The sequence below is a fragment of the Pseudorasbora parva genome, chromosome 24 (genome assembly GCF_024679245.1).
Source record: "Pseudorasbora parva isolate DD20220531a chromosome 24, ASM2467924v1, whole genome shotgun sequence".
Classification (NCBI taxonomy): domain Eukaryota; kingdom Metazoa; phylum Chordata; class Actinopteri; order Cypriniformes; family Gobionidae; genus Pseudorasbora; species Pseudorasbora parva.
In genome coordinates this window covers 12,020,426-12,040,749 of record NC_090195.1, presented here as the reverse complement: position 1 = coordinate 12,040,749, position 20,324 = coordinate 12,020,426, and the positions used below count along the sequence as shown (strand labels likewise).

The following is a 20,324-nucleotide window of genomic DNA, read 5'->3' as shown; positions in this document are numbered from 1 at the left end:
AATAGTTTCTCTGGTAAGCTATTATCTGCTGGTATCTGCTATTAATATTGTTCAATTGGGGATTTTAAGGTGTGGTGTGTAATTTCTACTTCTAGTGGCACCAAATGGAATTGCAATAAAAATAAATCTTTTGAAAGTGATTCCACTTATGATTTTTTTGCAAATGGACAATAAAACAGATTTAAAAAAAATCCCTTTACATTTATTTAAAGTAAAGTCCTGAGCTATATCAAGAGACCAGAATATTATAGAGACTTCTGAATATGCTTTTTTCACTTTTTTGACAGTAAGCAGTAAGCACCCACTAGGTGCTTACTTAGAAACCAAAGAGAACATCCTAGAATCACCTAGCAATGCCCTATAAACTATCCAAAATAATATACAATACCATCACATCACATAACACAACACATAACAGCATAGCAACACACTAAAACGTTCTAAAAACCTTAATTCCCACACAGCAATGCACTGGCAACCACAAAGAACACCCTAAAATGACCTAGCAACACCCTAGACACCATCCAGAGTAGAATAGAATCACCTAGAAACACTCTAGAAAAAAACAGAGCATGCAGAGCAGCATAGCAACACACTAAAACGTTCTAAAAACCTTAATTCCCACACAGCAATGCACTGGCAACCACACAGAACACCCTAAAATGACATAGCAACACCCTAGACACTATCCAGAGTAGAATAAAATCTCCTAGAAGCACTCTAGAAACAATCAGAACATGACGAGCAGCATAGCAACACACTACAAAACATTCCAAACACCTTAGTACCAACATAGCAATTCCCTGGCAACCACCCAGAACACCCTAGAATTACCTAACAACACCCTAGAAACCATCCAGAACACTTTATACTCCCCTCTCCAAGCCATAAACCATCAAGTAAGCCATAGAATCACCTCACAACACCCTAGAAAACATAAAGAACAACCTATCTACACCTATAAATGCACTTCCAACCATTTACCCTAGCAACACCCTAGAAACAACCCAGGACACATAGCAGCATAGCAACATGCTACAAACACTCCAAACATATTGCTACACGCATGGAAATGCCCTGGCAACCACCCACAACAGCATGGATTTGTTGCAGCAACGTATGCAAGCACCACTACAAAATCTAGTTTAACATTACTACATAAGAATAGCAACAGTACCAAAACAAGATCTTTGTGGGCTGTTTATGCTGATTTACAAAAGTCATATAAAAAGTATTTCCATCTCATATAAGGTCAAATGTATGGATGATCACAATTACATATTGATATTTGAAAAAAAATTAAACATATTATCTGCTGTAGATTTGAATTGCGAATGTTTGTGTCAATGTGAGTCTTGTGCAGTACTGTATATCCTGTGAGTCTTGTGCAGCACTGTATATCCTGCTTCCTGTGTGACCTCTAAGTCTTTCTGTTTGCTTTCCTCTCTCTTAGTGGAAGCCATTGTGGAGTTTGATTACCAGGCCCAGCATGATGACGAGTTGACCATCGCTGTCGGTGACATCATCAGTAACATCAGGAAGGATGAGGGGGGCTGGTGGGAGGGAGAGTTGGACGGTCGGAGGGGGCTCTTCCCCGACAACTTTGTCAGGGTAAGTGCTGAGCTCAGTATTTGCTCTTTTGACCTTTCACTGCAGGAGGTAGAGGATGAATTCACAGCAAGTCTCATCTCAGGCCATCAGTTCTTTGCCCTTTAGCATGACCAAGCTAATAACACTAAATGTGTAAATGAGTGGGAGTGTGTTAGGACTGAGCGTTATATCAAAAGCTATTATCTTGAAATTTTTCACACTTTTTTGCAAAAAGCAATACATATGTCTATATTTTTATATGTCAGTGGTCAGCAACTAAGAAATTACAACAACAGTTAATTTGTCTTTTGTGATTTTAACTTTAAAAAAAAAAGTATGAGTGCTTTTGCAGCAATGTTTTATTGTGGGATGAATTGAGAGCTTTTAATTTGAAAAGTTCCGAAAGACATTCAAAAGAGTCGCTAGACACGCCTCTAAAAGTGGCAAATACTCAAATTTGTTATGAGCATGCAATTAATAGGCTTATTCAAGTCCTCTTTTATTTTTTTGAGTTATTTTTATCCATTCCACATCTCCCAAATATGTGTGTTTTAGCACAAGGGTCTGTGCTGCAAGTTAGTAAATGAAAATAGTTGTCCAGTTACGTGTCACTACTGCTTTCATTAAGTTATCCAATTTTTTTAACAGAGTAACAGCTCTCTACCAGTTACAAAAGGCACTGTAACAGTATGTCAGGCCATTCTAGTTGTATTTTTCATCAATTTATTTCTTAAATGATCCCTTGACTATTCTGGCCCACCATCAAGTAGCGATTTTTTTTTGGCCCATGGCCAAATATCCTCGCCGACCTATGGAATCTTATGGATTTGTGACTTTATATCACGCAACTGCAAATTTATATCTCAGAATTCTGATATAGATGTTCTGAAAAGATTAATTTCTGTGCAACCATCATTTCAATCAAACACCAATTATGACCAAATACACAACAGATCTCACAAACTGATTGCAATTTGATGATGTAAAACCATAAAAAAGTCACTGCCAACCCACATCCAAACAGTATAAAGATGAGGCTTTTGCACCATATTTTGCTTTGTAACTTAACAAAACCATAACAAATCACAAATCTTTACTTTTTAGAGCATTTCAAACAAGCCCACACACAATATAACATGATACACAGATCTTCAGAAAACCCTCATGGACTGACATGGCATGCTGCTTGGCTAAAGACATAGGACTTCCGGGATCCTCTCACATCACGGACATGAAGCAGTATTTTTCAACACCTTTTGAAAGTTCAACCAATAAAAACTGAATCTTGGGTATGGTGGGCAGGGACGATGTGTCATTTAATGAATATTCGCTATATATCACCCAGCACTAATGTGTTCGCAAGTGTGTATTTTTGTGCTGACCTGGACTCAGCAGGCAACCATGAATGCTGACTGTCAGAGGATGGCGAGGTTGTTTGTGTCAGTGTGTGTGCTGACTGGAAGAGTGTTGGTCACACTGAGCTTTAGCACTGCAGACGTACAGTAAGCTAATGTTGATATAAAGATAGTATCTCGGTGTGCTCTCTCTCTCTCTCTCTCTCTCTCTCTCTCTCTCTCTCTCTCTCTCTCTCTCTCTCTCTCTCTCTCTCTCTCTCTCTCTCTCTCTCTCTCTCTCTCTCTCTCTCTATCTCTCTCTCTCTCTCTCTCGCTCTCTCTAAGATGAAATCAAAACATCAGGGACGTAAGCAGGAGGACACCTGTGTACTCCTCAAGCAGGTTGCCATGAGCTCAGGTGTGAAAGTCCATGAAAGCTTGTTAGCATAGTAGCGCTTTATACTTATCACCAGTAAGGCGTGATCTGGGCTCTTTCTAATCACACTAGGGGAATTCTCAGTATTTTCATAGTACAGTTCTCATTTTATGTTTGTTTTATTTGTTCTTTACTTTAAACACTACTTTTCAACAAGTAATACTGCAAATGATGTTGTGAACATTAGTGAAAGTCGTGTGGTTAGCAGAAATGTTTATACGTCAATTCTCAAAGCCCTTGTTTTAGCAGGTTATTTTTATAACCCTGTTGCAAAATCATTTTCATGTTCTTTTAGTTTTAGTTCTCTGTTTATTTGTTCATTATGATATGCTCATAAATGGAAGCATGTGAAGTTTGACTTTATCAAAGTTAGAAACTGTTCATCAAAAAACATCATTGAATTACTTCAGGCAAGCTTTTGTCTGAAAATCTTTTCTTTCTCTGTTAAAACTCTCTCAACTTTGGGCCCACTCAAGTCTGAGTCATTTGAAGTCTGAATCAAATCAGAGTTGAGTCTAAATTTTGTCTCAATTAAATGAGACTTTAAAAAATTTACAAATTAATCATTTTAATTAAGCTTAACATCCAGCCACTTTTCTGTTGTATGAAAAGAAAAGATTACAAAAGTAGTTGGAAGACACAGTCCTAAAGAAACTAAATGTCCAAAAAAGTGCTTTACAATATCCATTATGTTGCTTTGTAGTCTTCTTTTAGTTTTTGTTTATTTGTTCATTATGATTTGCTCATACAAATGAAACGCCAAACTATTTCAGGAAGGTTTGTTTTTCTGTCCTTAACTTGTGTTGTTTGGGACTTTTGATTCATTTGATGTATGAATCATCTAAATTTAGTCTTGAATTGAGACTGTTGTGTTGTTTTATTTTGATCCTACAACCTTTAGCTTGTCTGTATAGGCCTATAAACGCTGCAGTTATGCAGTGAGATTGCAGCTTTGTGAGGTCACTTCCTCTTCTATGGTTAGAGGGAAGTATACACTTCCTCTGATGGCACTGGGGAGGGCAGATGCAGTGAGATGGTAAGAAAGTCTGCCTGTGCAATTTAAACATACTTTTCTCAGCTTTAGCTTGACCAATGGGCGGCACTCACTCGAAATACATTTAAAACAATCCTCATATAAAGTTATTCCTTAAAACAAATCAAGATTATCTTCACAGACTAGAAGCTGATTATAAAAAGTTCTTAGAGAGATATTTCTCCCAAAAACTGTCTTTTTTAATTAGTATGACTTCATATATTCAATATTTTTTCATAAAATTAAAGTCGTTGTGGTTCAGTGTTGCATTGACTTTCATTATATAGTTAAACCAAAATGTATTCAGACACCTTCATCATTTCTCACATTATCACAGTTTATTCGCTATGGAAAATGGTAATAAAATATGACCAGAACTCAGTGCCAGAACAAATTTGTCTTGATAATATTTTGTCTTAATTTTGTTCAGACTGTGGTGTAAAAGGTGGCATCAGCAATTTAAGAAAGAAAAAAAACTTAAAGGAACACTCCACCATTTTTAGAAACAGGGTTTATTTAACTTCTTTCCTAGCCTGACAAGCCAGACCCACATCTAGATGTTTGGTCTGGAAACTCACCATTGACAGGGCTCAATCTGAGGGGCGGGATAAACGGTTGTCTTTCAAACTTCCTCTGCACACAATAGGATAGCGCTACAACCAACCAGAGCAACGAAGGTGAAGTGGAGCTCGTTGACAGATTAAACTTTCGCCGTATCCGGTCGGCAAAACTCTGAACACATCTTCCCTTTTTAAGAATGACTTCAGTGCCGTTCTTTGTTCTTTTCTCAGAGAAAAGCTTAACTCCAAGTCTTACAGAGTCGCGGTCAACGCTGATTCGAAAGACCGCCATTCGACAGTTTCTGTGTTTACTAGTAGCACGCAAGCGCAACTCAGCCATCATTATGTAAGTCCCGCCCACCTACTCTATACACGATGTGATTGGCCCGACCAGAGTTTGGCTTTTACAGCTCAGAAGTGTATTGAGAGTTGCTAGACGGCACTCGTGGCAGATTAGATTTCTATAGGGTGTGTCTAGATTTCTAGGCTGCTTCTTTCCTACATTTAGATATGTGGGCAAATGCATTTTTGTCTTTTGTTAGTTTGGCAGGGTCGCCGCTAGCTTAGCTATGCAAAAAAACACCTGATTACTTCTTGTGGCCTGCGTATTCACAACGAGTACAAATAGCGATGCAGATTAAGACTAGGCAATTTCCTAGGCAGATATTGATTTGGGACTATATTATGGGGAAGCACAGGCCAAGCACTGCTCTCTGGCTGTTGAGCGATCACAACGTGTTGCGTGATATCTCTGCGCCCAAGTAATACCCATAATACAGGGAGTGCAGAATTATTAGGCAAATGAGTATTTTGACCACATCATCCTCGTTATGCATGTTGTCTTACTCCAAGCTGTATAGGCTGGAAAGCCTACTACCAATTAAGCATATTAGGTGATGTGCATCTCTGTAATGAGAAGGGGTGTGGTCTAATGACATCAACACCCTACATCAGGTGTGCATAATTATTAGGCAACTTCCTTTCCTTTGGCAAAATGGGTCAAAAGAAGGACTTGACAGGCTCAGAAAAGTCAAAAATAGTGAGATATATTGCAGAGGGATGCAGCAGTCTTAAAATAGCCAAGCTTCTGAAGCGTGATCATCGAACAATCAAGCGTTTCATTCAAAATAGTCAACAGGGTCACAAGAAGCGTGTGGAAAAAGGGCAGGATTGGTAAAGGGCAGAGAGCTCCAGTCCGACTCAGACGCCAGCAAGGTGGAGGTGGAGTACTAGTTTGGGCTGGTATCATCAAAGATGAGCTTGTGGGGCCTTTACGGGTTAAGGATGGAGTCAAGCTCAACTCCCAGTCCTACTGCCAGTTTCTGGAAGACACCTTCTTCAAGCAGTGGTACAGGAAGAAGTCTGCATCCTTCAAGAAAAACATGATTTTCATGCAGGACAATGTTCCATCACACGCGTCCAAGTACTCCACAGCGTGGCTGGCAAGAAAGGGTATAAAAGAAGAAAATCTAATGATATGGCCTCCTTGTTCACCTGATCTGAACCCCATTGAGAACCTGTGGTCCATCATCAAATGTGTGATTTACAAGGAGGGAAAACAGTACACCTCTCTGAACAGTGTCTGGGAGGCTGTGGTTGCTGCTGCACGCAATGTTGATGGTGAACAGATCAAAACACTGACAGAATCCATGGATGGCAGGCTTTTGAGTGTCCTTGCAAAGAAACGTGGCTATATTGGTCACTGATTTGTTTTTGTTTGGTTTTTGAATGTCAGAAATGTATATTTGTGAATGTTGAGATGTTATATTGGTTTCACTGGTAAAAATAAATAATTGAAATGAGTATAAATTTGTTTTTTGTTAAGTTGCCTAATAATTATGCACAGTAATAGTCACCTGCACACACAGATATCCCCCTAAAATAGCTAAAACTAAAAACTAAATCTTCCAAAAATATTCAGCTTTGATATTAATGAGTTTTTTGTGTTCATTGAGAACATGGTTGTTGTTCAATAATAAAATTAATCCTCAAAAATACAACTTGCCTAATAATTCTGCACTCCCTGTATAGTCCCATATAGTAATATAGTATTTTTAAAAACGGTGGAGTGTTCCTTTAAGCAAAATATGGGTAGGTCAAAGTGTATGAATTTTTTTTTTAGATAAATTTAGAACTAAGAACTTTTGGGTATTCTATTTTAGAGTTTCCTTTATTTGGCTAATCCTCACTTACAGAAATTAACTATGGTGTCCTGCACCCACTAGTAAAACATTATATCTGGTGTCTGAATAATTTTTGGTTTTGGTTTTTGGTTACACAATTCTTTATAATATCTTCTTTTGTTTTTCACAGAATAGCATCATACAGGTTTAAGTTTGCCAAATAAAAGGCTACTAAATAAGCTAGAGCAACATTTCTACTCTGAGACTGGTTTGCATAGTAACCACACCCACATATACATACATATTTTTAAATAAACCCAGTCTGACCTTCAAATTGATGCTCAAGAGTATTAACACATTACACACCCATTCTCAGAACAATGACACTAACGCAAAAAGCAGATTTTGGCAGCGATGGGGTGTTTCAGAAGCAATTCATGGTGTCTGCATACTAAAGCAGGGCCAGTTTTGTTATGTTCCCTCTGTGGGTTTGGATTGTGCTGAGTTTGGGGTATCAGTAAAACAGTGTGGGAGTCAGGTTTCCACCTGAACAGCTCATAGCACAGCACACGCGTATCATACGGCTCACAGTGGTCGTGGAGCAGCTGAGCAAGGTTGGAACTTTACGCTTATTTGTGTGTACGTTAATTCATGCACCATGTACACAGTTCAGCAGCTTGATGACCTTAAAAATTTGTAAATGTGAGTCAACATGCTGTTTGTATTTAAGACCTTTCGTGAGGAAAGTTTTATTTCTCTGAGTGCATTTTTACGTACTTTATGCAAACATTCTATGCAAGTTTCTTCCATGATTTATTCCATTATCCTATTCCATTTTTTTTTTTTTTTTTGCTGTACATTCTCTTCAATTCATGTGATGGCTGTTTTTGAGTTTGGTTTGAGTGATCAAATCACATTCAAGATGGATAGCAATCTGTTGGGCTTTTGCAGTAGCTATTGTATTAGTAAAAACAAATTGTCTCCATGTCTCCTTTAATATTATCTTTAATTTCTCAGGAGGCTACTTAATTCAAAAGTTTGGGGTCTGCAAGAATTATATGTATCTTAAATACATGTCCCCTGCACTTTTAATAAAGTGTATTTTCATCCCCCGCACTTTTACTGGGTCTCACCGATCCTAGTCGACCCACTTCGAGCGGGATTCGAACCGGCGTTACCTGCTCGAGGGCGGGCAAGTTAACAGGGACGGTAAAGACAGCTTTCTCTAACCTCGGTTGATTGCGTGCTTCTTGAGGTCACGGGCAAGTGTATTTATACATAGAAACCAATGTGAATTCATCAAGATTTAAATTCAGAGACAAAAAATGATCTATGCCTGACCTGTCGTTTTATTCGTATCTAAATATGAGAAGGGCGCTCTCACAGAAAGTCCAAAAGCAGCTGAAGGAAAACGTCTCGGTTACGTATGTAACCCTCGTTCCCTGAAGGAGGGAACGGAGACGTACGTCAGAACTGAACCGACGAATGGGATCTTACTTTAGAGACCAATCCTACTTCGAGCATCTAACAACGAGCCAATGAAATTTGGCATGCGATCACGCATTCCACGCTCCGCCCCGCAGCGCGGGTATAAATAGGAAGTGGAATGGTAGATCAGCGCTTTTCCTACTGAGGAGCCGAAAGGTGACCGGACTCCCAGCGGAAGCACAGCATCTGGCGACGGGACGTACATCTCCGTTCCCTCCTTCAGGGAACGAGGGTTACATACGTAACCGAGACGTTCCCTTTCAGTCGGTCACGTTCGACGTACGTCAGAACTGAACCGACGAATGGGATCCCTATGGAAAACGCCAGGATGCTGGCCCTTCCAGCGTCCTGCTTGAGCGCACTGCACCGTCTAGTATGGTATGGAAGTCAGGGCTCCAAGCAGGGAGTACAGTCACTGCTGTTTCTGCAAGACCCACTCAGAATGACTATTGGATAACGCTGGGAAAGCGTGCCTACCTCGTTCTTGAGAGAGAGGGTACGCTGCGGGGCCACGTCCTTCAGGGAAGGAGAGGTGGCAGAGTACACATAAGGACTAACCTGGCAGGGTAGTGCAACATATGGCAGTCTCTGGGGTGGTTCCAGCCTGATTGAAGGGGGGAAAGAACACGCCCAGAGACGACAGAGCGGGCTCTGTCGAGGGAAAGACACGGGGCTAGCCCGAAGGGTAGCTGATACCGTGGAAGAATACACATATGGGGTTGCCGTGAGGGAACCGCTACATATGGAACCCAGCCTACAGCCACGTTTCACAAGCATACGGGTGCAGGCCTGGCGTCAGACGGTCCGCAACGTCTGACACCGGAGGGGTGACGGAGGAGCTCGACAGGGTTAGCCGGTTTCCCCGGGGAACACAACTGGAGACAATAGACGCACGTATCCGGCCCAGAGGGCGGGAGTGGCGTTTCGCAAGCCGACACTTAGAACGGGCACTTAGCGCTCCTGGCCCCTGGGGGCGAGGATGCGGGAAGATACCGGCTCTACACGTAAGCTATAGAATCTAGCAAACGTGTTAGGTGTCGCCCAGCCCGCAGCTCTACATATGTCTGTCAGCGAGGCGCCTTGAGCCAGCGCCCAGGAAGAAGCAACACTCCGAGTGGAGTGAGCCCTTACACCGAACGGGCAAGGCACGTCTTGGGACTGGTAGGCCAAGACTATAGCATCCACTATCCAGTGGGCTAACCTCTGCTTGGAGACAGCCTTCTGGCCTCCGTAACAGACGAAGAGTTGCTCTGAGGTCCGAAGGCTTTGGGTCCGGTCAACGTAAGCGCGAAGAGCGCGGACCGGACACAGCAAAGCCAGGGCTGGGTCTGCCTCCTCCGAAGGCAGCGCTTGCAGGTTCACCACCTGATCCCGGAAGGGAGTGGTAGGAACCTTGGGCACATATCCGGGCCGGGGTCTCAGGACAACGTGAGAGTTACCCGGCCCGAACTCTAGGCACGATTCGTTGACCGAAAGTGCATGCAGGTCCCCTACCCTCTTGATCGAGGCCAATGCCGTCAGGAGCACTGTCTTCATTGACAAGATTTTCAACTCACAAGACGCCAAAGGCTCGAAGGGAGGGCTCTGAAGTGCTCGGAGCACTAGAGCTAAGTCCCAAGAGGGTATCGAGGATGGACGAGGAGGATTTAGTCTCCTCGCACCTCTGAGGAACCTGACGATTAGGTCGTGCTTCCCCACGGACTTACCTTCTACTACATCATGGTACGCTGCTATTGCTGCAGCATATACCTTGAGGGTGGAGGGAGACAGCCTTCTCTCCAACCCATCTTGCAGGAAGGAAAGCACGACACTGATCGAACACCTTCGGGGGTCTTCCCGGCGGGAAGCGCACCACTCAACGAACAGGTTCCACTTCAGAGCATAGAGGCGCCTCGTAGAGGGGGCTCTAGCTGAAGCGATGGTATCTACGACAGCTTGTGGTAGTCCATCTAGAACCTCCGCATCCCGTCCAGGGACCAGACATGAAGATTCCAGAGGTCTGGACGCGGGTGCCATAGCGTGCCCCGTCCCTGAGAAAGAAGGTCCTTCCTCAGGGGAATCGGCCAAGGAGGGGCTGTCGCGAGGAGTGTGAGTTCTGGGAACCAGGTCCGGTTGGGCCAATACGGCGCAACTAACAAGACCTGCTCCTCGTCCTCCCTGACCTTGCACAGAGTCTGTGCAAGAAGGCTCACTGGGGGAAACGCATACTTGCGTAGGTCCCGGGGCCAGCTGTGCGCCAGTGCATCTGTGCCGAGGGTACCCCCGGTCAGGGAATAGTACCACTGGCAATGGGTCGAGTCCGGAGAGGCAAACAGGTCGACCTGTGCGGCTCCGAACTGGTCCCATATCAGCTGGACCGCCTGGGGGTGGAGTCCCCACTCTCCCGGAGGTGTCGGCTGACGAGAGAGCTCGTCGGCTGTCTGGTTCAGCACACCAGGGACATGAATGGCCCGAAGCGACCTCAGCTGCTTCTGACTCCACAGGAGGAGGTGGCGGGCGAGTTGGAGCAGACGACGGGAGCGTAGACCACCCTGACGGTTGATGTACGCAACGGCCGTGGTGCTGTCCGTACGGACCAGTACATGCTTGCCACGCAGCGGCCCCTTGAGGCGGCGGAGTGCCAGATGTACTGCCAGTAACTCGAGGCAATTGATATGCCAATGCAATTGCGGCCCCGTCCACAGACCAGCAACTGCATGCCCGTTGTACGTGGCCCCCCAGCCTGTGGTGGAGGCATCCGTGAATAGCACAGCATGCCTGGACACTTGTTCTAGGGGCACCCCGGCCCGGAGAAACGAAGTGCTGGACCACGGGCTGAAGGTTTGGCGGCAGTAAGGAGTCACTGGGACCCGGTACTGACCTCTCTGCCACGCCCACCTCGGGACTCGGCCATTGAGCCAGCGTTGAAGCGGTCTCATATGAAGCAATCCGAGCGGCGTGACCGCGGCTGCAGATGCCATATGCCCCAGGAGCCTCTGAAAGAATTTCAGTGGGACCGCTGTCCTGCTCTTGAACATATTCAAGCAGTTCAACACCGACTGGACTCGCTCCTCGGTGAGGCGCGCCGTCCGGTTGACCGAGTCCAGCTCCATACCGAGATAAGAGATCCTCTGTGTGGGACAGAGTTTGCTCTTCTCTCGGTTGACCCGAAGGCCCAACTGGCTGAGGTGACTGAGCACCAGGTCCCTGTGTTCGCACAACTGGTCCTTCGACTGGGCTAGGATCAGCCAATCGTCGAGGTAGTTGAGAATCCGAACGCCGCGTTCTCTGAGTGGAACAATGGCTGCCTCCGCGACCTTCGTAAAGACGCGGGGCGACAGGGACAGCCCGAAGGGCAGGACCTTGTACTGATATGCTTTCCCCTCGAACGCAAAGCGTAGGAACGGTCTGTGTCGAGGGAGAATAGACACATGGAAGTACGCGTCCTTCAGGTCGATCGCTGCAAACCAATCCTGGGGACGGATGCATTGGAAAATGCGTTTCTGCGTCAACATCCTGAACGGGAGCTTGTGCAGGGCCCGATTCAGAACTCGCAGGTCCAGGATTGGCCGTAACCCACCCCCTTTCTTGGGCACAATGAAGTAGGGGCTGTAAAACCCCGTCTTCATATCGGCTGGAGGAACCGGCTCGATCGCGTCCTTCGCCAGTAGGACCTCGATCTCTGACCGCAAGACTTGAGCATCGCTGCTTCGCACGGAGGTGAAGAGGATGCCCTTGTACTTGGGTGGCCGGCGTGCGAACTGAATCGCGTAGCCGAGTCTGATGGTACGGATGAGCCAGCGAGACGGCCTGGGGAGACCTAGCCAGGCCCCCAGAGACCGTACAAGCGGGACCAACGGCACCACAGACGTGCCCGGGGTGGGGCAGCGAAGCGGAGTACTCTGGCCCGACTCGGGAGGCCCGGAGGCGGCCCGTAGTGTTGCCTGAGCACTCCTGGTTTGGACAGAGAGTGGGTGAGAAGGCCCGGGGGCGTCCTCGGAGCCCACTCTGCTGTCCACTGCCCGGAGGCAGGGAAGTGAAGCACTCAGCCCCGACCCGGAAGGCCCGTGGGCGGCCCGGAGTGTTGACTGAGTGCTCACGAGAGAGGCAGTGTGTGGGTGAGAAGGCCCGGGGGCGTCCTCGAGCCCCACACAGCTGCCCCCTGGCGACGGGAGGGTAGGAAAGGAGTGACAAGGCCCGTGGGCATCGCACACTGCCAACCTGACCCTCTTGGGGCCCAGAGAGAGAGGAAATTGCTCTTTTGGTGAGAATGTGGGTACCGCTGGACTCCGGAGAGCCAGCAGCAGAGATGTTGTAACCAGTGATGCCCCCCCGGTCCTCCTCCGGGGGGGTGGGAGGGATGCGGACATCATCTCCCTCAGAGCAGCTCCTCTTCTCCCTGGGCTGCCCGTCTCAGGGCCGCTTCCCCTTACGCTTGCCGGCAGGTTTGGCGGGCCCTTGGACGGGTTGGGCGGCCCCCTTGCGTCCGGCACCCTGCTTCGCGGGTGGAGGCTGCTGCTTGGGCTTGGCAGGGGCGGAGGCGGACGCTGGAGGACGCCCTCGGCGACGAGCAGACTGGGGGGCTGCCCCGGGCGGCTGGGTGGAGGCAGCAGCGGGCCGCCGGGGCAGGATGTTTTTGATGGCCTCCGTCTGCTTCTTGGCCACCGAGAACTGCTGGGCAAAGTCCTCGATGGCGTCGCCGAAGAGGCCGGCCTGACAGACAGGGGCGTTTAGAAACCGAACCTTGTCCGAGTCCCGCATGTCTGTCAGGTTCAGCCACAGGTGGCGTTCCTGGACCACCAAGGTGGACATCGCCCGACCCAGGGAGCGGGCCGTGACTTTCGTCGCCCGGAGGGCGAGGTCCGTCGCGGCTCGCAGTTCCTGCATAACTGCCTGGTCGGAACCACCCTCGTGCAGTTCCATGAGCGCTTTGGCCTGGTGGACCTGCAGGAGCGCCATGGCGTGCAAAGCTGATGCAGCTTCTCCGCAGGCTAAGTAAGCCTTGCCCGTCAAGCCGGACGAGAACTTACACGCCCGGGAGGGGAGACGCGGGGCGTGCCTCCAGTCCGCAGCGGTCTTAGGACACAGGTGCATCGCAACCAACCGCTCGACTGGAGGGATCCCCTCGTAACCCTTAGCTGCACCACCATCGAGAGTGGTGAGGATGGAGGAGTCAGTCGATCGCTGGCGTGCGCTGTACGGCGCCACCCAGGACTTCGTGAGCTCCTGATGCACTTCCGGGAAGAAAGGCACCGGGGCGGGACGCTGAGAACCAGCGCGACCCGTCCCGAGAAACCAATCATCCAGCCGCGAAGGTTCGGGACGTGGTGGAGGGTTCCACTCAAGCCCGACACTTGCGGCGGCCCGGGCAAGCATAGCCGTAAGTTCCGGGTCAGACTCGGGCAACGCTGTCACACCCGAAGGGGGCAACGCAGCCGAGTCTTCATCCTCGGAACCCATTAGCTCATCCCCCGATGCAGCAACCGACATCTGGTCCTCCGCCGGAGCCCCAAAAGAGACGACTGGCGCTCCACGTGGGAGGTCAGCGCGCCCTTCCGGAAGCTCCACCGGTACAGTGGAGGGGGGAGGGGCCCGAGGAGCCGTGAGACCCGTCGGGTTTACCCTGACCGACACCCTCAGGTCCCCACCAAGGTCATCAGCCAAAGTAGTAGCCCTCTGCTTTGCAGCTGGAGGACCACTAGATCGGGGGATGGACGATGGTGTTCCACCTCTTCTGAGGTATTGGAGACGGGACCGCAACACTGCAATGGACATATTCCCGCAATGGGAACATGTCTCATCCACGAACGCAGCCTCAGCGTGCTGTGCGCCCAGACACGAGAGACAACGAACGTGTCCGTCAAGCGGAGACAGAAATCGACCGCACCCAGAAACACACGGCTTGAATGACATCTTGAAAAAGACGCAGGGTCAAACCGTGTTGCTCTTTTGTGAATGGAAGTTGCTCTTTTAGTGCTGAAGCACTCAGGGAGATGACCGCGGCTCCACGCAGTTCGATAGTGCAAGCCTGCGTGAGCTCTCAGTGATATGTGTGTAGCGCCCAGCGAACCAACTGTAATGTAGTCTAATGCAAGGAAACGCTCAGCGAACCAACAGCTCTTTGTACACTCAGTCACTGATGTGGACGGTCTCTCGCTGACGCGCCGTATCACCCGCACTGGCAAACTCTCGTTCACAGGAATTTGACTCGTAGTCAGAAAGCTCTTCGTAGAAACAGCAAATGAAACTGTTCGGCTCCGAAGTAGAAAGCGCTGATCTACCATTCCACTTCCTATTTATACCCGCGCTGCGGGGCGGAGCGTGGAATGCGTGATCGCATGCCAAATTTCATTGGCTCGTTGTTAGATGCTCGAAGTAGGATTGGTCTCTAAAGTAAGATCCCATTTGTCGGTTCAGTTTTGACGTACGTCGAACATGACCGACTGAAAGGGAACAATTGTTATGAGCTGAAACGTGACGACGACAATCAGACGAGTGCGACAATATATGCTTTATGTGTGTTTATCAAGCCATCTCAATGTAGGCTATTTTGACAATAAAGTAGGCCTATATCATATGAATAATGCAGTGCCAACTGACAGCTTTTTAAATGTTTATCTTCTGCACACCAACGCTGCATTTATTTAATCAAAAATACAGTTAAAACAGTAATATTGAAAAACCATTACAATTGAAAACAGCCTTTTTCTATGTGAATATAGTAAAGTGTAATTTATTCCTGTGATCAAAGCTGAATTTATCATCATTACTCCAGTCTTCACTGTCACATGATCCTTCACTAATCATTCTCATATGAGGATTTTATAATCAAGAAACATTTCTGATTATTATCTGTGTTGAAAACAGTTGTGCTGCTTAAAAATATTGTGGAAACCATAATACATTTTATTTTTCAGGATTATTTGATGAGAAAGTTCAATGCACAGCATTTATTTGCATTTATTAAATAAATTATTATCTAAGAAATTATATTATAAAATTTAATGTAGCCTATGTCTGATCAACAAAAGTATTAATTTCTCTCATTTTTCATTTGACCACAAATATTTGAATGGTATGGTGGTTTCCACAAAAATGAAGCAGCACCATGAGCAGCAAAACTGTTTTCAACACTGATAATAATCATAAATGTTTGTTGAGCATCAAATCCTAATATGAGAATGATTAGTGACACCGAAGACTGGAGAAATGATGATAAAATCAGCTTTGATCACAGAAATAAATGATACTTTACTATATATTCACGTAGCGAACAGATGATGTACATCAGAATAATATTTCACTTTATTACGTTTTTTACTGCATTTTTAATTAAAGCTACACTGTGTGATATTTTCCCCCATCTAGTGGTGTTTGTTTGTTTGTTTGTTTTGTGTAAAGGTATATGACCATCCAGTGAATATTAGTTTCTGTTCCTCTCAATTCCGATTTCGTTTTAACTCCTACGGTGGACAATTTAGTCCAAGATTAACATGGCTTCCAGTTAGACCTCGTCAATGAGTGCCATCGAGAGTTAAAACGCAAAAAGCGAAGCTTTTATTTACGGGTATGTCCCTCTTTGGCTAATGTACTTTCAAGATGGAGGGGCAACATGGCGACCGGCATTCGAACCCCTCACCCGTATGTATGTATCGCAAGAATACTTTATTACTTGAAAGAAGTAAATATACATTAATGAGCACATATATTTTTGAAAGAACTAAGTGTTTTTAGCTAAGAATAAACTAAAAAAGTTACACAGTGTAGCTTTAAATAAATGCAGCATATATATATATATATATATATATATATATATATATATATATATATATATATATATATATCGTAGTTGCATGTCTGCGATAACATGAATGAAGAAACACACTAATGTGAGTAAAAAATGTTTTTTATATGTGACAGTATTGCATTGTTGGAGATTGTATTGATTATGTGTACATGTCTAACTGAACATACCTTAGCATGTTGTCAAAGGCTGAAGAATCCAGTTGTGGTTCATTGTGATTCAGGATCATACTCAGACATGTATGGGTCAGGGCTCGCAAAGGCCAGCATCCCAGGCTTTGTGTTTTCCAGATGAGCTACCAAAACGTGAAATAACATTTCTTTTATGATGTTCGTTGTTCACTCTCTTGACTTGATATTTGAAGGGTGCGCGCTGTGTGTGTGTGTGTGTGTGTGTGTGTGTGTGTGTGTGTGTGTGTGTGTGTACTGTGTACGGTTCACGGTTATGGTCATTGATTGGGCAGGTCAAGTAACGTTAATTAAAAAAATAAAATTCCTATCAATCACGGGTGGATGAGAGTTGAATCGTGTTTGTTTAATAAAGACATTTTGCGAGCCCTGTTGCTGTCTGGGCGATTAATTCCAGTTGCGTTTCCCCACTGACCACAGGGGAGCTGAAGCTCATTAAATAATCAAATCGTATCCAATCCTAGTCGTGGCCGTTTACATCCAAGTTTTCAGTGCAGCACGCCCATCAAAACTGACTGTTTCTTGAGAGAGCCTCAAAGCAGGGCAGGGAAATAGCTTATTACTTATTCATTATGATGTTTTTGAATGTAAAAACCACACAAACTTCATAAGTTGACCTCAGACAACAGTATAGAAAAATTGAAAAGGCCAGTTTATGACCCCTTTTGAAATATTTGTTTTGAATTTTAATATATTTTCAAATGAGATCTATTCCTGTGATGGTAAACCATTATTCCATTCTTCAGTCTTCGTCACAGAAATCAGAAATCATTCTAATATTAGAAATGTTTCTTAAGCATCAAATCAGCATTTTTAAACGGTTGTGCTGCTTAATATTTCAGGAATTTTTGTAGCATGGAAGAACAGCATTTATTTGAGAGAAATCTTTTGTGATATTATGTCTTTACTGTCAAAAGTACTTTAAGTACTTAAAATTACTACAAAAATAGTGTATCTTTAGTTTAAGCATCACATAAAATTCTGTAGAATACATATGATAATGCATTATATATATATATATATATATATATATATATATATATATATATATATATATATATATATATATATATATATATATATATATATATATATATATATATATATATATATATATATATAATGTGGATATAGCACAGATCCTTTGTATTGGACAATTTAATAAGATGAATTTGAGTTCTTTGACTTCTGATTGCACATTTTTGTAAATCTGTAAATGTGTTATTTTTCTCAGGAGAAAAGTCTAGCAGCAATAAACTTGAGCAGAAGTCTCCATTCTCTTTATTTAAGCTTTACCCTTTCCAGGAGAAAAGACTGAGCATCTCTGTAGTGACTTTTCTTCCCGCTGGCTTTGTGAGAAAGCGAGCGTGAACATTCAGACACTCGTGGCGTGTCAGGAAACAAGAATCTGAAAAATGTGTTGAATTTTGTCTAGCTTCATTCCCAGACCCCCTGCTCACTCGAGAAGTGTATAATCTTACGTAATCTCATATCAGACCATGGGTCAGACGGTCAAATGTGGAGAAAAATGCAGTTGAGCAGCTGTGACTTACAAACCAGACTTTCGAAAACTTAGTGGTTCTTAGCTCTCTGGCGTCTCATGTACAGTGCATTCTTTATTTATTTATAAATTGTATCATTCACTGTTTTTATTTGGTTTATGGCTATTTATTTTAGGCTGTGCTTTAAAAGGAACACTTTTTTTTAGTTTCGTTTTTACTTTTAGTTTGATTTTTAACTTCTCTTTCAGTTTCAGCATGCTAAATCGTAGTGTGCTAAAACCTTCTCAAATAAGTTCTGTCTCTAAAACACGCCAAAGATTCTACTCAACCACTCTTATAACTAGTCAAGGATAACCAGTAGACCATCTGACTCATTCTATTCTGATGTATACGTGGAAGTGTGCATTTATCTTTAAGAGAAAGAGTCATGAGAAAGCATGTTGCCATCTACAGGTGTTTCCTGTTTGAGGTCTGCCACAAGTAAATCTCACCCTTATCCTGTTTGTCTGTCTATTTGTGCTCTGCCATCAGTGCCATGATGCCTGAATCGCTTTAACAAAGCTCACTCAGATCTCTTGTAGTCTAGAGGGCCGGTCAGGTTTTTTTAAAGGGGGAATCTCTAGCAGATTGTTTCAGTCATTCATGCTCCCCAGCTTCCTGTTTTGGTGATGCGATAATAGGCCGATAATTTAGCCTCTTCTGTGATTAAATGAGCGATGTAATTTAGAATAGACAGGCATCCGTTCTCCACAAGCGCTCAATCGTGTCTGGACTCGTGCCATCCTGCTTTTCTTTCTCCCTTTTTTTATCTCATTCTCTGATTCAAGTCGACACAGCTGTCAAGGATTGTTTCAGTATCACGTTTTTAATTAAAATCAGATAATCTGCTATTCTCTGAATTGAAATAAGGAGATTATGTTCTGTCATAAATGACCTTTTACCTTTGGTTTTTCTATCTCACTTTTGCTCTCTCCTTCTGGGTAATTGTTTCACTAGATTTTATTTGCATCTCATTTTATATTTTGGATTTCATATATTCTATGTTTTTTTTAAATATAATTTGCATTTTTGGAAAATTGTCATTTGTTTTCATCAACTAGGGTTTTTGTACCGTGAATTTATATGAACGTTTAGCAGTAAATTGCGACTGCCATTACTTATTATCTCCAGTGCATTTATGATTTAGCAGAACAGACTTGATCTGCTCAGATTTTGTGTCAGATGGCCTACAACGCAGAACAATTAATTAATCACTGGATTTGCCAAAGTTTGCATGATTCATGGCATTGAATATTTGGAAAACATTCAAGTGGATGAGCTAAATAAAACTATTCTGTGTTGTTGTCTTTGCAACATTTCGCAAAGACAGTTGGCATTATTTATTGTTAATAAGAAGTCCATTTATTTATTGGGATACATTTATTTTTATTTATTGTTGCAGCCGTTCCAAAGTTACCTAGCCCTAGTACAAATGTCTAACTGTGATTTGGTTGTTTCACGTCATTCAGGCATTCCTTACTGTCTCATTTTGATATAGATGGATGGATGGATGGATGGATGGATGGATGGATGGATGGATGGATGGATGGATGGGAACAAATGTCCAATCTAGTTTTCATCTTCATATTATAAACATTCTCTCCGTAGAGGTGCTTTACATTTTACTCGGTTTCTGAGCTGTCTAACTAAATCCTTCAAAATCATGTGTGTATGTGTCTAAACACGTGTACTTGTTGTTTTTGTTTTTTTATGTGTGATTGTTTTTTCTACCTATCTGTACTTTTGTACGAGTGTGTCTCAGCACGGGGCTCTGTTCTCGCTCCACTGCGCTAATAATCCATGGGGCGGCAGCTCACAAAACTGTGTCACAGCCAATGAAGCATAGCATTTCACCCTGAAACATGGAATTCTGTATCCCAGCATCCTGAAACACTTGCTGATGATGTAACTGGTTTGTAGAGCATTTAACCTCTTAAAATAAGAGGGTGGTTTTGGTGGTGTGCTAGATTTTTAGATTTTTACATTCATTGTTCATTGTTCTTGCTCGTAGAATTGTAGAAGTCTTCTATTTTAGTCACAATTGCACTTTGATGCAGTCGTCATTGTGACGAATTCCCATCCACCATCCCTGTTGCTAAGGACCCTTTTAACCTTGTTTCAGAGGATTTCACAAAGCCTTGGAAATGTTGGCATGTTTGTGACGATTTAACAAATTAACCAATTGGGGTTACCAAATGTAGTACATATTATACGATAGACATGTGCAAAGCTACTTTGGGTTGTCTGA

General features: G+C 44.2%; 1 protein-coding gene across 4 annotated transcripts in view; it reads left to right on the top strand.

Annotated features, from left to right (window-relative positions):
- The window catches only part of sh3kbp1 (SH3-domain kinase binding protein 1), a 61,367-nt gene that overhangs the window by 13,365 nt on the left and 27,678 nt on the right, over positions 1-20,324 (top strand). For all 4 annotated transcript variants that reach the window (XM_067435632.1, XM_067435630.1, XM_067435631.1 and 1 more), the window contains exon 2: positions 1,454-1,611. In XM_067435632.1, coding sequence (XP_067291733.1) covers positions 1,454-1,611 — 158 coding nt within the window. The remainder of the gene's footprint in view (positions 1-1,453; positions 1,612-20,324) is intronic.